The sequence below is a fragment of the Erigeron canadensis genome, chromosome 1 (assembly GCF_010389155.1).
Source record: "Erigeron canadensis isolate Cc75 chromosome 1, C_canadensis_v1, whole genome shotgun sequence".
Taxonomy (NCBI): domain Eukaryota; kingdom Viridiplantae; phylum Streptophyta; class Magnoliopsida; order Asterales; family Asteraceae; genus Erigeron; species Erigeron canadensis.
Genome location: NC_057761.1, coordinates 44,276,010 through 44,293,649, shown reverse-complemented (window position 1 = coordinate 44,293,649; position 17,640 = coordinate 44,276,010). Strand labels below are relative to the sequence as shown.

The 17,640-nt window shown below is 31.7% G+C and overlaps 2 protein-coding genes and 1 pseudogene across 2 annotated transcripts; 1 reads left to right on the top strand and 2 right to left on the bottom strand.

Annotated features, from left to right (window-relative positions):
- Window positions 1-1,734: 1,734 nt before the first annotated feature.
- On the top strand, window positions 1,735-5,400 carry LOC122593209 (annotated as a pseudogene).
- Window positions 5,401-6,282: 882 nt separating this feature from the next.
- On the bottom strand, window positions 6,283-7,063 carry LOC122585510 (glycine-rich RNA-binding protein 3, mitochondrial-like). Its single transcript, XM_043757635.1, has one exon. It carries the CDS (start codon window positions 7,009-7,011, stop codon window positions 6,448-6,450), a length of 564 nt encoding a protein of 187 aa, XP_043613570.1. The 5' UTR covers window positions 7,012-7,063; the 3' UTR covers window positions 6,283-6,447.
- Window positions 7,064-14,131: 7,068 nt separating this feature from the next.
- LOC122609887 (beta-1,4-mannosyl-glycoprotein 4-beta-N-acetylglucosaminyltransferase-like) lies at window positions 14,132-16,582 on the bottom strand. Its single transcript, XM_043782841.1, has 2 exons — window positions 16,156-16,582; window positions 14,132-15,650 (listed from the first exon to the last, which is right to left on the bottom strand). The coding sequence occupies exons 1-2, from the start codon at window positions 16,258-16,260 to the stop codon at window positions 14,553-14,555; spliced, it is 1,203 nt and encodes a 400-aa protein (XP_043638776.1). The 5' UTR covers window positions 16,261-16,582; the 3' UTR covers window positions 14,132-14,552.
- Window positions 16,583-17,640: the final 1,058 nt, after the last annotated feature.

The window sequence follows — 17,640 nt, the reverse complement described above, 5'->3', positions numbered from 1 at the left end:
AGTTTTACATTTAAAAGTGTGGGAAAATTTATAAAATAACAATATTTACACTTATATATATATATAAATGAAAAGTTCACACTTTTAAGTGTGTAAAAATATATCAATTGTTCACACTTAAGAGTGTGAAAGTTAATTTGTAACATCTATTTTCTTCACACATAGAGAGTATGAAGAAATCATATATGTGTTACAAATAAATTCTCACACTTTTAAGTGTGAAAATATGTGACAATTGTTCACACTTTTAAGTGTTAATATTTTGTTTACACATTTATAAATATGAAAAAATTATAACTTTTAAAATTTATTCACACTTTTAAATATAATTTTTTTTTTACATATTTTTATATGTGATTAAATTTATAAATTTTTAATAACTGTGTGAACAAATGAATTTTTTTTTTTTTTAAGTGTTTGGTTATCTCGATCAACTTATATTAAATATAAAATTCAAATATCGCCCGTAATATTTCTATCGTCAAATACCAACACAACTTCGGTTTCAGACGATGGCACACATACTCAGCTCGTACCTTTTAACTTAGAAAAACATCTTATATATTTTTTCAACTTGGTTTCTTAATTCGGCCTCATTAGGTTGAGCCCAACTTTCTTTTCTTTTTCTATATTTGGTATTTTTTTTCTATTTTTTGTTCACTTTATATAACACTTTGTTTCTTAATTTTGATTTTTTATTCTTTTCACATACCTTCGAGCATAATTATGATAATTGTTTTTAATTGAGCGGTTATATTGATTCAAACCAAGTAATAAACTAACAGCATAATTGTATCGCATATATATTGAAGCCTCATATATGTTTGATTTTTTTTTTATTATTATTAATTCTTTCATAAAATAAATACATGTATTATCACACTCTCTGAGCATTGCTATGGTATTAATCTTCAATTAAGCGCTTATGGATTTAACTCAAGTAAACTAACATAACGGAATCATATCAATTGCAACCGTACTCGTAATAATTGAAGTCGCGCATGCATGCGCTGCATATACTAACAAATTTATTCCTTTTGATTTGATATACTTTATAAAGATGAAATAGAACATAAAAAGTCTTAATTTATTTTATTTCACACCATACATGTATTCATTTATTTACTACGAGTATTTATTTACTATACCAATACAAGATACAACATCGATTTTAAAATAGGACATAAGGAGTATATATATGTAGCAAAAGATTGCCAACATTCACACGATCAAATTAACAAATTAACGGGAAAAAAAATGATGATATGTTAAATTAGGTTCCCATCATAGAAATTGTTTTGCCGACTGCAAACTTTTTATGGCTCGACTCAATGAAATCTGCGGCTTCTGCATCTATATTCTCTGCTTCTAGAGGGAACCCATAATTGTGCCTGCGGTCATAATAGCTGTCAACACTACTAGTAGTAGTGTTTGCTTGAGGGAGTTGATAATAATAATTAGGGATACTCTTGAACCCATCACCAACAAAATAGATGTCATGCTAAGGAGGCGTGTTTATCAACTTGTGCGGCACCTCCTTAAGTTTCTTCATTGTGGAGCCCAGATGGTGACGGTGGTGGTGACTGGTTGAACTATAGGTATTCGACATATATATATAACGATGGTTTAATTAGTAAGTTTTAAAAATGCTTGATTGATGAATTAATGTTGTTGAATATCGAACTCGATCATATTTATATATGAGTTTGTGTACGTTCATGTTGATATATCTGCATGGTGGAAAGAGGTACGTAATACGGAATCCGAATGCGATTCTCCAATTATTTATTTATTTATTTGCTTTTTATGGAGGGTGCATCAATTCAGATATAACAAGCTAGTCTTTTATTGATTAGGTAATACATTTGTTTGGTTTGTAAGCGGGTTCATGTAGTCATTTTCAAAAATATGATTCGGTTTTTAGGCTGCCAACCTTTGAATCTATACAATAGTTGGCGGCATTATATATATAATACGAGTATATATATATATATATGTGTGTGTGTAGTAAAGCAATGATAGTTTTAGTAATTATATTACAGTATAAAAGAATCTTAACTTTCTCTGGAACTGCTTTTATGTATCTATATGTTTGTATATAACTTTATATTAAGTTAAATCTATTCCATGTTCCAATTAATGTGCTCAAGTTAAAGCCATTATAAATTAATCAGCCTCCAAATATATATGATCAGTTGAACATAGACTGTTTTCAATCAAATGTGAAACGAATTATGAAGTAGATATATGTGTTAAATTAATCCTGCAAAGCTTCTAATATATATAATCAATTATATTCTAACACAATTAGCACACATTGGTAATTATTATTTTAATTGCCTTTTTCTTAAGCGCATCAATCCACAATTGTTGGGCCATAGGAAGCTCTTTTCATTGTCCACACGAATTCAAGAAGCCTAGCAACAATCATAACCAAAAAGCAATTTTACTGCCAATTTACATCCAAGACCATTAATTACAAGACTTTTAAGTTTCATCGGTAGAGAAGTTTCGAAATATTCATGATATGCAAGGATCATGAAAAGTTTAAGTGTGGCGAAGGATTCGTTGCTTGTAGTCAATGTTTTATTTTCTTTTTTGAAGATCGATGGTTTTAACTAACAGTCTAACTTCGATGGTATGATTAATTTGTTATTCTCAAAAGTATTTGAGATGAAATTTTGGACATGAATATGTCAAATGATGAACAACTACTTAGAGCAAATGCCCGGCCCAACCCATATATGTCCGGCCCAACCCAATGTAAATAGAAGTGATACCATCCCATATTCCCATGCATACTATGATGATCTTATGATTTTTTCACTATTACCCTGTGGAAAAGTTTTTGCATAAACCGTCCTTGTAAACTGTCCCTCGTCAAAATTAAATGACTAAATTACTCCTCTTTCAATATTTTAATAGTTAATTACACTTTTTTAAGTATATTTAAACATAATAAAATTTTCTCTTTTTCACATCAATCTACTCCATTTTTTTTCACGATTATTCTCATTTTTGTTTTAACTATAAAATTTTTTAGCACTTATGTTTAAATATAAGTGTAGATATTTATATTTTGAAGATGAGCAATATACACAACTTTTGTTGCAAGTATTTTTAGTATTATCAATTTATATGTTACATCATATATGTCATACGAGTATATGATATCATATATTTAAAAATTAAAAATATATATGTTGTAGGTTGTTCACAAAATAGTTTAAATATATGTCATATATGATATAACATATAAATTAATCTGGATTGATCAGAATAAAAATAATTAAAAACAGTTTTTTATTTTAATCGATCCAGATTTTTTAAAATTGGGTGATTTTTTTTTCTCATACGTTTGTTCACAAATAAATTACGTACGTTTGTAGTTATAAACTTTTTGCTAAGAGTGATGATCGAGTAGCCAAAAAAACATAAAATTTGGCCCATTTGAAACTGACAATTAAGAAGAAAAAAAAAGTGGTTCTATTATTGAGTTGCCATTTCCAAAGATAAATTAAATTACATCTATCGTGTATGTGTAATTAACTTTGTGTTCCTAACTAAGTATGTTTTCCATGAATGCAATGGAGTTATTTTTTCGTTGGTCCCTTTGGTAAGCCGGAAAAAGTGTTAAAATCATCATAATATCATATGTAATACAGTAAAATATACAGTTTGACTTTGACTTTGACAGATGAAGAAAGAAATAGGAACTAGAAAACGGTTGCAGAATATCCACGCTAATCCTAACCAAAAATAGAAAAGGAAAACTTTGATTTGTTTTAATCCATAAAAATCATGGGGCCCATGCATTTATTCATTAAACAAGAAATAATAAAATATTAGTATGTGAGGGTTCTACACCTAAATTTAGGTACCGGACAACCTTATATTCCCTTTTCCCACATATATATATATATATATATATATATTAATATTGGTCATGCTGTATTATGTCTGATTGTTATTAATGTACATGCGAATTGAACAGCCACTATTGGGGTTGAAGTTCACCCATTGGACTTCTTCACAAACTGCGGCAAAATTCGTTTCCATTGCTGGGATACTGCTGGCCAGGAGAAATTTGGTGGCCTTCGCGATGCTTACTAGTAAGTCACAGATATTCATCTATTCAAGTATTTTTATTCAAGTGAAGTTCAATGCCTTTCCACAAACACGAAGAGGCTATTTTATGAGCAACAAGTTAGAAATTGATTTGTTTTGTTAAAGCGTAAACCATCTATTCTGAATTGCTACTAACAATACAATGTCGTCTAATGTACGTTTTATAATTGCAGCATCCATGGTCAATGTGCTATTATAATGTTCGATGTCACAGCCAGGCAGACTTACAAAAACGTCCCCACATGGCATCGTGATCTCTGCAGGTTGGTTATCTGTGCTCTTCGGAACTTATCTGCATTCTTCTGCACATCATGAAAAGATACTAACTGATTATGTTTTGTCTAGGGTCTGTGTGAATATTCCAATTGTTCTTTGTGGAAACAAGGTTGATGTGGAAACAGGAAGATGAACCTGCAATACTATGAGATCTCCGCAAGAAGCAACTACAACTTCGAAAAGCCTTTCTTGTACCTTGCCAGGAAGCTTGCTGGGTAGTCATTGATACTCTTCTTTATTTAGTTTATAATCTTATACATAAGAAGTATATTAGTGTGATGTAGAAAAAATAAAAAAATTCAAAGTATACTATCAATCGATCTTGTAATATTTCACCTATTTTTCGTTTGACCCATCACCATTAAAACACAACTTGCATTGGCCTGTGATTCTATAAATGGGTTGGGTTGCCTTCATCACTAGTATTGTGTCATTGCGTGTTATTAACTCACAACTCATTTTGGCAGAGACAATAATCTTCATTTTGTGGAGTCACCTGCCCTCGCTCCTCCAGAAGTTCAAATTGACATTGATGCACAAAAAAAGTAAGGGCTTTCATAATCATACAAAGTTGAGATTTACTTAATTACTTATATGTCATACTTGTTTATATTAGCTTGTAGATCCATTTGATCTGTTAAGATAGAAATTGCCATCTGTTGCAAATAGGGATCATTGTATGAAGTTATATTTGTTACCTTTAACGTGTATTTTGCATAGAGCTTTATCTTTTACGATTGTTATTGCTTTTGTTGTGGTGGTGAGTAATAAGATGAATTGTCTTCGGTTAATTTCAGGCATGAAGAAGAGCTTGATAAGGCTGCTAACCAACCATTGCCAGATGATGAAGTCCTATTGGAGTGTTGAGGATTAGAAATTGATTTGGCTTTGTGTAAAGCACTTTCTACTAGTATTACTGTGGTATCTATGTTTCTGACTTGATTTTGAGTATCGGTTGCAAGATTGTGCTGTTAGAATAAACATATATATATTATTGATGAGTAGTTATATGAAATCTTGAAGCCTTCCTTTGTCACTTTTTGTTGCTCAAAAATGGATATTCAGTTGGGGGATGGGTAAGTTGACAATGAAAAAAGGATCCAGTAAAACTGAGTAATTGTAACAGTCTTAAGTAAATGTCATATATATGTATTTTGCAAGGTACTATATATGTACCCAGTTTGAAGACCTGCGGGTGTTATGATTTGCATTTTGGAACCATTTATCTTATTATTGCAATCAAAGGCTAACTTAATATCTATTTAGTTTGGTAGACACATACATAACTGTTGTGATTCTTAAAATGGAAAGAATTGATGCCCATGGCATGGTTTGCATCTCTTTGTGAGTCACACCAACACTCACTTGCAACATAAAAAAGATCAAGAAAACTTTTCTCATTAAGATCAACAAAAGGGGAATGATTTGATATGTGTTTTGAAAGTGTTTATATGATTATGTTTCACCTAAGTTGGCCCAACCCACCCAATCTGCCACTGCTAAATTGTAAAAAGACATCCAAACACCCCCTACTGTTGGCTACACATTAATCAATAATCAATACATAGGTCAGAACAGAATACATAGAACCCCACCCTGTCCAACACCATCAAATGAATACATAGAACCCCACATGCACAATAGCGCTATTAATCACTTTTTCCAGCCTCGTGATTCAGTTAGCTAGCTGGTCTTTCTATTTAATCTTTTGTGATCATTTATATAGCTTCTCTTTTGCCTGGTTTGTCCTGTTTGCCTTTTATATTATCACACTGTGGCAATCCTAATAAATGCATTAGAAATTTAATTATGCTAGTTTAGTTCAACAAAATACCATGTGGTATAAAACTGCAACAGATATCATTCTCATGAAATCACTTAGATAACGCATCCACACATCCATTAATACTGCTTATGTATCAATTTGTTACATATGTAGTAAGCACACACTCTTTAGGAGAGATAACTTGATCAGTACACTAATTAAGCTAGTAAGCACACACACTTTTTTAACTTCTGGTAAGGTTTTTAAACCTTAAATGTTCATTCATCATCGTCAAGTCCCTTGAGAATCCAAGATGGTTGATTCATTCCACCAGCACTGTGATGACCGTAGTTTGGGCTAGTATGCCCGTAGCTGCTGTGACCATGTGTCAACTTGTCAAATAGGTTTTTAGCACGGCCACTTCCAAAGCCATGTGAATGCCCATAGCTATGAGAATTTCCATAGCCATGTGGACTACCATAATTACCATTGCTGTTTGGGTTCCCATGGCTAAAACCATGTGAGCTTCCATGGGTGTATGAACTCCCATAGTGAGAATTTCCATACCCACCAAGGATGGGAATCACTGGAGCACCAAAGCCGCCGTTAGTACTATAGTGGCCGCCTCCATCTGCATGGTAGTTACCACCGGTGGACCAACCAGATTGTTGTTGATGAGCATGGGTTGATTGGTAATTTGAGATTATTTGAGGATAACCTGGGTATGGGGTTGTCTGCTCGGTCACCCCTTGGTAGTTGCTGTAACTGCCATACGGCCCTTCGTATGACAAATAGCTGTTCTGGTTGTAACCACCTGGGTAATGCTCGGTCCGAAGAACCATTTTCAAGCAAAAATGTGTTTCTTCAAATAAACTTGTGTTTGCTGATGGGTTTTCTACATCATTAATGGATGATATATATAAGGAATAGCCTGTGATTCGGTCCAAAATAAGTCTAAAGATGCATTCATCGGTGGCCATTAATGTCAGGTATTTTCAACTTTATTCTCAACTTATCTGATGACCATAGATTCTTTGGAGGATGGTGATTTTTCGGCACCCAAATGTAATCATTTACTCAAATTGATGAATTTACCTATTTGGAATTCGGAACTAGGAATTTAGTACACATAGCACTAGCTATATATAGGTTGCGTGTAATAAGCTCGGCAAAGAGATCGACGAAACCCCAGTTATACTATTAAGATTAGACTCCATATATGTTGACATTCATGAAACTCTTGAGATTTATTTCTCTTTGAACATCAAAAAAAAGGGTAATTGGATGGAAACCCCCTGATCCCATGTACCATTAGGTACCCACTAATCCTCCAGCCAGGCTAGTGTCCAGGTGATTCTCAACCACTTAATAATCCCCTGATTATCTCAAGTTTGCCTTTGGCAAGACTTGAACCCAAGACCTCTCCTGAAAAGTGGCGGCTGGTGGCCACTGAGCTATTACCCAATGGTTACCCTCTTTAAACATCAGTAGTGCAAGTTCAGTAATAATCGTCTGAGTGAGACCAATTGTCACAAAATCATAAATATGCATATATGTGTGGAAAGGATGGCATTTGTTATTTCATAGAACACTTCTTGAGATGCAACTTGTATAAGAAAGTGGTAGATCACATTCATTTCACTTGGATAAAAAGATTTAGTTGGTAAAATATTTTCTCTGTTTTGAAGCTAATAGGATTAATAATTACATGATATATAGTATGAGATGTAAATCCATACAACTTTGTAGTGTTGATTATATAATAAAAGTTGGATACATTAGAATGCTATTAAGACTTCACATAAACTTTATTTTTGCTTGAGTACTTACTGAATTTCAAGTGTTGATTATATATATAACCAAATATTAAAATATCAATACATGCTATCTTTCTTTCCTTTAGAGGCCCAATACCTCAAGTATACCTGTATTAGTTAACCATGACAGCGATAACTTAAATGGCTCAATATTCAAAAGTGTTTGATTGAAAAAGTGATTATTTGTATTTGCTTAGAGAGAAAATGGGGTTTCTTTTTTACCATGCTTTTTGAAAATGCAATTTTGAAAACGCAATGACAAAATAATCAAGAGACAATAATACATTGGCACGAGGCTAGCTATACAACAGATCATGTCCAAGTAATTAAGGTCGTATAAGGTCTTTTCGTTTAAACCTCTTCTGATTTTGTATTCTTGTATGGCTTTTCTTCTGTCTGTTTGTATTTCTTTGTGTATTATTTATTTATTTTGTCTCAATATGACAATCCTAATAATTGTGTATATATTAGAACTGTTATGCTACTATGCTAGTTCAACAAAATAAGATCTGATATAAAATTGCAACAATATATTCTGATGAAATTAATAAAGGAAAGCAGACACACATCCATTAATTATTACTGCTTATGCATATATATGTTACACATGTAATAGTAGTAGTAGTAAATAGAAAGGCAAACACATTATTTTTAGAGAGATAACTTGAGAGTACCACCAAGCTAGAACTTAAGCACAAACTTCTTTAACATATGGTAGCAGGTTCTTAAATCTTAAATAGATTGATGTTCATTCATCGTCGTCGAGTCCCTTGAGAATCCAAGATGGCTGGTTCATTCCACTGGAAGTGTGCCCGTAACTTTGGCTAGAATGTCCATAGCCGTTATGACCATGAGACGGCTTGTTAAACATGTTTGTAGGGCCACTTCCAAATCCATGTGAGTTCCCATAGCCATGAGAATTTCCATAGCCTTGTGGACTACCATGGCCATGGCCGTGTGGGCTTCCATGGCCGCCAAGACCATGTGAGCTTCCATGGGTATGTGAGCCCCCATAGCCATGAGAATTCCCATAACCACCAGAGCTGGGCTTCACTGGATGGCCACCATAGCCAGCACCACCAGGGTAGCCGCCGCCTAGTCCATTTCCATGGCCGTAATCACCACCAGTGGACCAACCAGATTGTTGTTGTTGAGCATGGGTTGATGAGTAAGTTGGCATTTGAGGATAACCCGAGTATGGGCTTGTCTGCTCTGTCACACCTTGGTAGTTGCTGTAACTGCCATTCGGCCCTTGGTATGACGTATAACTGTTCTGGTTGTAGCCACCAAGGTAACGCTCGGTCTGAAGAACCATTTTTTATAAGAAAAAAAATGTATTTCTTCAAATATACAATCTAGTAGTATTCGCCGATGGTTTTTGTAAATGGTTACTCAATGATATATATAGGGATAGCCCATGATTCCAAAAATGTCTAAAGTTGTATAATTACCCCTCACTTGATGGGAATACAGAACCCGCATTCATCTTCAGTGGGCATTAGCATCAAGTATTAATTTTTCAACTTTATTCTCAACTTGTGTACGTGATAACTATATATAGATTCTTTGATTGGTGATTTTCGACACCCAAATGCATGTAGTCGTTTACTCGTACTGATGAATTTACTAATCTTGAACACTTGCTAAATTGAAACTAGTTGCCAATCTTACTTTTCCAAGTATCTTATTCTATGTCAATTCTACATTTTTCCGAAATGATGCATCTGTTCTCATAGCATTTATTATCATCCTTTTCGATTCTATTTGTATTATTATTATTATTATTATTATTATTATTATTATTATTATTATTATTATTATTATTATTATTATTATTATTATTATTATTATTATTATATTATTATTATTATTATTATTATTATTCGTGTTCATCACCTTCCACTTGTATGCTTGTCTTTGGGTCATTTCAGATACCAAATGTTAGTGTCACATCGCGTGCATACATACGGGTCATTGCAACATTATTGCTCTTCTATATATTCGATTTTCTATGATAAAGTAATTTTTAGTCCTTAAAACTCGAATCAAAGTCAAAGATCAAAACTTACATTGATCTAACGCACGTTTTAAATACAGGAATCTTTAAAGTGATTTCAAGATTATCCAATATTAGATTATTAGTAATTGTGTGTTAGTGTTCATGTTGATCAAAGTTTACAAGGCTTGATAGTTTCGTGTTCCTGTTGACTCAAATTTCTGAGAGAAAAAGGTGACACATATATACATGCTCTTCAATTTTTGTCCCTTCGTCAACATCTGACATGCTCTTCAACTTTTCAATATGTTTTTGTTAAAAGGTTTTAAATGTTTATAGATAACTAGTCATTTAATTATGATTGCTAATGCGGTAGCGGGTCAAAAGGGGTTGCTTTGGTACGGGTCAATTATGATCACAAACCATTTGTTTGGTTTATCTCTACATAATATATATGGTAACAAAAGAATATATCTTTACATAGTTATAGTCGAGTTTCTTTTAGTAGCATGAGCTTTGACATTATGCATTTAAAAATGCACTACGAACGAGTTCGGCTCATTTATAAATTACCTCACCTCAAATGAATCAATTCGAGCTCAAACTTCTATGTTTGATCAGCTGATGTACTTCTCAAGCATGGGCTATTCGTTTGTAAAATTGGGCTCAATAGGCCCATCTAATAGCTTATAATCAAACTGGAACAATCTTATTTATGATCATTAACAACATTTTTTCAGCTTATAAATCTCACTTTAACAAACTTTTTTCATGTCTAAGGGACGATTGTAAGACCACCATTATCCATGATCCATAGTTTAGATTGTGGAATATTTAATTATAAAAAAATGAAAGCGACCTTCGATCCTGCACGATCTTGCCTCCAAAACGAGCAGATTGAATCATAGATTGTTACTTTATACTTGCCACATGACATCTTTTCAATGGTGGGTGTTTTTTAATATTTTATTATATATAATTAATTTTCAATGGTGGGTGTATTATTAGTTTTTCTTTAAATCTTATTTTTTATAACTTCTATTAAAAATATAAAAACATAGTATTCTTTTTTTCAGTTGCGAACATTTTGACATAAATTTTATTAAAAATGGAGCTATTTAAAAAAACATATTTTTTTTATAAAACTATTTAATTTGCATTTCTTTCTCAAACAAAATAAGAATAATTAAAGTTGTAACTTTGATTATCTTTTTAATCATCTATGTTTAGTGAATGTGAAATATTATTATTTTACTAAATTTGTTTTTTTTATTATCTTCTAAGATACTTTACATGACTATCATAATTTTTATTTATTTTAATTTATAATAAAAACTTTTAATATTATAAAATAATAAATCATTTTAATATAATAAAAAATTTGTATAGGTTGGGTTGTGGATGAAAGTGAAAATTTGTGTTAGATTGGGTTGTATAGGTGGAAGAGAGAGAAATTAATTTTTAATTGAAGATTTAGTTATATTGGTTCACTGACATGGATAGTCTAAGGGACAACTGTATAGATCATTATGTGGTGTATTTTTTTTTAACATGACATGCTTACTATATTAGATACCGAAATTGCAAAACCAGTCCAAAATTATGTGTTGCATCAACTTAACCTTTAAAATGAAATTCTGAAAATATGGTGAAAAAAGAAATATTTACGTAGTAGTTTGGTATTCGATTGTCCACAGTCCACGCTACACATGGATATCTTACATTCGAATTCTTATTGAATTAAAATTGGGTCAAGTAAAGTCTTCCGGAGTCTTTGACTGGCTTTTTTGGTCCTCAAAAACTATCTTGAAATGATTTTTGATATCCAAAAGTCCATTTCTTTGAATTCCATATAGAACATAAGAGACTTAAACTAATGAGAAATTGGGCACGAATTAATTAAAGGTGTTCTATTTTAACTTTCTTTTTAGTGATAAAGGTTAAAAATAAATTTTAATTAGGTAATGATCAATCCTCTTAATTGTTTAGCCTAAAAATCCTCCTAATTAATAGGATCGTGACATGTAGAAAATCAGGGGGTGAGACTAGGAAAGAGAATTAGTGGATTACATGTGTTAACAAGTGGATATATTAGAAGGATTTTTAAGAGGATTGGTAAGAGGATTTATCGTTTTCCTTTTAAAAAAATGTTTTAAAAGAAATGATCCGTTACTAATTGTTGACAAAAGGATGTCACTAATAATTAGGTGGCAGGTGGCATGTATGTCTACATCGCATTATTCTGACGCCCGTTGGAAATAGTAGTGGTGACATACTTAAAACGAATAAGGTATGACTCACTGGTAATTATATAAAGTTCAAAAATTATATAAAGTTCTTTCTTTTTTCCATACAAACGACGACTCAAGTCTTCTCCTGTAATCGGTTGCAACCTATTTTTCAAGTTTAAAAAAAAATGAATTTAAATTAAAAATTCTTTCTTTTCCATAGAAACGGCGAGTCTAAGTCTTTGACATTTCATCATTATTGGACCGTTATGTTTACAGATTAACGCATGACACAAAATCATTTCTTTTCATTTTTAAATAGCTAAAACCAAAAACAAATAAATGAAAAAAAAAAAAAAGCAATGTCGTGCGCAGGGTTTGTTTGCCTCGTTAAAAGCGCGGAACGATAAACCAAAATGCGGTGTGGTTCTAAAAAGAACCTCACACCCCATGTACTTGTCTATATACATGGATGGAGCTGTCACATGTCAATTTTAGTACAATATAATTTTTTAAATTGTAAATGATATATTTGTAAAAAAAAATTCAAAAGTAAGAAAAATAAGTAGGAAATAAATACAAATGTTACATTCGCTGTCATAACTTTTTCTTTGGAAGTCATTGGTCATTGAAACATTAATTTTGAGATAGATCTCTTTATTGAGAGAATAAAAAACTTGAGTTGTTTTGATTTTTAATAGAAAAAATGAAGAAAAGTTTAAGAAAAACATATACATACAAGGATTACAAGCTAATTATTTCCTAAAAAGTATAGTATTTTTTAGGTTTCTTGCATTATGATTGAATACATGTTTTATTCTCGAGCTATAGGCTGTTTTTTTTTTACATTCTCGGACACGACCATTATAAGTATGACAAAAAAAAATTTAAATTTGCCCCCTCGCAAAAACAATTCTGGCTCCGTCTCTGTCTATATATTCTTATAAAAATTATTGGGGGTTGAAAGTTTAGAATTTTTTAAGCATTTGAATTTACTTATTTGCCTTTACACATTCATATTTCTCTACCTCTGATCTTTCATATTCTATAACTTTTTTTCAATGATAAACATTCTTCTCTCTTTTTTGACAAACAATTAATGAAGTAATACATATACTGACCAAAAATCAAGAGTGAAAAATAATGAAATCGTGACATGAAAAACCCGCACGTATGCCATGCTCGTCTTAATAAAGGAACGTTAACCCATTCAATCATTCCACAAATGGGTAGAAAGTTATCCTTTATGAGCTTCTTTTGTTCATTTTTTCTTTTAAGTTGTCACAATCATATTTGGACACATATACCGTCCATGCTTTAAATTCTTTGAATTGCTTAACTTGATAAAACTTGGTCAATTAATTTCGTTTTCCTTGGCTGATTAGGCCATGAGGGTCTAAAAACCAAAAGGGTAGAGTGATTCTTAACATTACTAACTATAAAAGTTAATTCTCCTGCCGTAAATTTGTAAAAGAACGATTCTTAACAAAAATTCCGATCCAGAAAACAGCTTTTTCTTACCAAACCCAACCCAACATTATACCAAATAATAAACCCAACATCACACCAAACACCATGAGGCATGAACAAGGGACAAAGAACCTAGACCAAATCATATATATTTCAACTTTCACATAAACAATCTTGTAAGCCAAACATTTTAGACAATAGAACATGCTTGGCTGTCAACATGCAACTTCTATAAATAAAAGAAAAAAGAATATAAATTTAGCAGCTGTATATGTATGTAGGACACGATGCCAACCTGAAAACAAAAACTTTGTCTAACAAAGGCATCAGATTCTTCTTTTATGCCAAGAATACTTCTGGCTTCGGCTGTTTCAATGTTTTATTTTTATATACATATTCATAGCTGTATATACACAAACAGTTGACATATACAAAACAAACAAGGCAGTCATAACATCAATATAAACAATCCTCTATAAAGATATAACAGGACAAACCCCCCAAGTTACAACTCATGAGTTAAATATATGTATATGTAACACAAATTTGAATTAATAATATTTAAAATAGATTTGTGTCAAGATTCAAAATTTCCTAAAACCATATAGAGAACTCTTGGAATTTCTTCGAATTACCTTCCTCAAAAGGGGATAAAAGATGATAAAAATCTTGAAAATGTGTATCCCCAATTTGAACACTATGTACATTGTTCACCACAGAAATCGAACATTTCTGAAAGAATGATGATGCAGTATCGCCGGATAATATAAGTCCGAGTCAACTATCTTTTGGTTAAACCTGCTATGGGTTTCGTATGCAAACTTCAAAGATCCAACCTTTACACCAAAAAGAAAAGTTCTAAATATTGATTTTCACTCACTTTCTCTTATGCAGTTTCCTGGTAAAAGAAATCTGTACTTATCAGCATTCTCTAGAAGGTGAGCAGGAAGATGAACAGCTGAATACGAATGAGGGATAGGTCCCATTTTCCCGATTATTTCCTTAAACGTGTACTCTTCGGGTAACATATCAAAGAGATCTGCTCCTCTGCAGATTACCTTTTGAACCCTTTTGGGGTTCAAGAACTTATTGAACCTCACTCTATCGACATGGCTATAAGCTTTCATCTTGAAAACAAACTCACTGATGCGGCGAAAGCAAAAGCTACAATGCCACCCTGCATCTGCCAACACAACATCTGATTGGCGGTAATGAGCATATCTTGTCTTTCCTGATTGATATCTATGAACAGACGCCCTCCAACTATTATTATCAAGAAAAAACTCAAACGAATATAAGTAATTCTTAAGGCGGAGATGAAGAATTGGAGGTATATCATCACACCATCTCAAGAGATTAATGGTGTGTCTACTTGGTATCTCATCAATATCAGACATGATCAACAAATCATCATCTTGAATACCCGCTTTTCTCAAAAGATAATCCAATGCAAGTCTTTGATAAGCCTCCTCAACAAACGGATTCTCCCCTTTACGAAACCTCCCAGGAATTTTCCCATATGTCAATCTTGGTTCCACGAATTTAAATTGATCGCGTTGACTATCAAACACCAATGGTTTAGGTAATCCAGTGAAAGTCGAGTTTGATTCAAGTAGTACAAACTCTGTAACATAAGGATACAATTCATGCCATCTAATTGTAAGAAGGTCTACTTCATTACTAAACAAAACAGCATCAAAAACACGCCTTGGAAACTCACGGGTTCCCCACCCATGAAGCCTGCAAAGATTCTGCATTGACACGTTTTCGTGATAGTAATGTGGGATTTCGTGGAACGGTTTTGGTGGAGATTCCCATAAAGGGCGTAAAAAGTATGAGATTTTCTGACCATGGACATATAAACCAAGGATCACAGTTGGGACTAATACGAATAGAAACACGAGTGTTTTCAAGTCTAGCCCACGAAGTATACATCGTACTCTTGACATTGTTGTAGCTCCTCCTGAATCCTAAAAATCAATACAACCTTTTGGTTATTACAAAGTAAAGTTTACAAAACAATCACAATATTCTTTTTTTCTGCAAAATAATTGATTTCATAGTCATACACAGATATACTCAAAAGAAGACTAAAAAGGGCTCAAATGGATCTCAAGAATATGATATAAATTACTTAAAGTTTAATCGGCTTATATACATTTCTAGATGTATAACATCATAATAAAGCTTTATTTGATTGAAAGTTTCAAAATTTGAGAACCCCTTTTTTGAATTCAAAGTTCACATACAAAGAAAGTTACACAAGTAGACCATATATATCTTTTTGTTGGTTTTTATTAAACTTGGGGCAAAATATATTCTAGAAAGGATCCAAAATCTTGACAAGATTTAAGGCACTAAATAGAAAAAAATAAAATTAAAACAACTAATTTACAACCTCACACAATGTCTAGAAAAAAATCATGAAACTCTAAATAAACGAAATAAATACAATTAAAATAGAGTAAAATATACCTCATCGCCACAAATATCATCTGATTTTTTAGAACAATAACGAGATCCACCTTCAGCCATCAAATAAAGTTTATCAAGAAACTTTGATAGACTAATCATAGCCATTTTCAAATCCCAAAACAACAGATAATGATATAAAGATTCAATCTTTAATAACCCCAGATAGTTAAAATTGATGAGATTTAAATTAAAAAAAGGAATGAAAGAATAAATCAAACAAGAAAGATTGATAGATGGGTTGTTTGTGAGGTGTTTCTTGGATATTATAGACACTATATGTATATGTGTTTTGTTTGTGTGTGTGTTTTTGTATAGAAGGTGTGTGGAAAAAATGTGGGTATGGTTTTAATGAATGGCAGTTGTGCATATGACATTATGATGCATAGAGTCTCTACAAGGAAGCCGTTTCTCTTGTCTTCTACCCCACCTCCCTTTATTTTTTTTTCTTTAGTTTGCTATAATTATATGTATTTTTAATGATAGATATAGATAGATACATGTCGTGTATGTATATTTTTGGGGTTCGATAAAGATTGTTTTTGGGTTTGACAAACTTAACCTTGTAACGGGGCTTTACTTTTGTTTTATTATATGTTTGTGTTTTTTCACTTTTTCAAATATGAGAACTGATAATAGTATCATAAAATTAAGGGTAGTATCATATGGAAGGTAAAGGAGGTCAGATTTTAACATGTATTTTTAACTTTTTTTTGTTGATTTATAAAAAAAATTTATAGGTTTTTAACAATTGCCTCTTTTTTAATTTATTTTTCATTATTTTTTTAATTTTGTCTCTTCTAAGATTTTTTTTTTCTAATACCGTCTCTGCATAAAATGTTTTTGCTTTATCATAATTATGCATTATATATATTTGTTAACTTTTTTTTATTATTTTTTAATAAAATTTATAGGTTTTTACATTTGCCTCTTTTTAAATTTATTTTTCATTGATTTTTTTAATTTTGTCTCTTCTGAGATTTTTTTTTCTGGTTTCGCCTCTGCATAAAATGCTTTTGCTTTATCATAATTATGCATTATATATTTGCACAGTTTGTATTTATATCACCTCTCTTAAAATATAGAAAATAGTAAATCTAACTAAAAAATGTTTGATCCTACTAAAATCATAAGATGATAGCATGTGAATTCCACTGAATCCTAAACTTATTCTTTGATTTTCACACATGTCATCTTTTTGTGAGTAGATTAATTATTAAGCTATTTTGTTAAAAAAATTTATCATATTCCTTATAATATAGTTAGTTCAAATATGGTATCTAGTCCAAGGAACATGATAGGATTTGTTCACGATTTGCTTAAATATTCTTTTGCAATCACAAAAATATGACATGTAAATTTTATCAAATCTTCTTTTTAATTTTGTTTTCAATTTACTAAATGTTATCATCTTTTTGTTGGAAGAAATTTTAGGCTAATGAATTTATCATTGTAATGTTTTACTTAACCGGTATTAAATATACAATT

Bases quoted from the DNA above. Each gene is read 5' to 3' on its own strand.
- LOC122585510 (XM_043757635.1), bottom strand. From the start codon at position 7,011: ATGGTTCTTCGGACCGAGCATTACCCAGGTGGTTACAACCAGAACAGC.
- LOC122609887 (XM_043782841.1), bottom strand. From the start codon at position 16,260: ATGGCTATGATTAGTCTATCAAAGTTTCTTGATAAACTTTATTTGATG. The intron at 15,651-16,155 runs GTATATTTTACT...ATTGATTTTTAG, and splicing joins ATGATATTTGTGGCGATGAG to GATTCAGGAGGAGCTACAAC.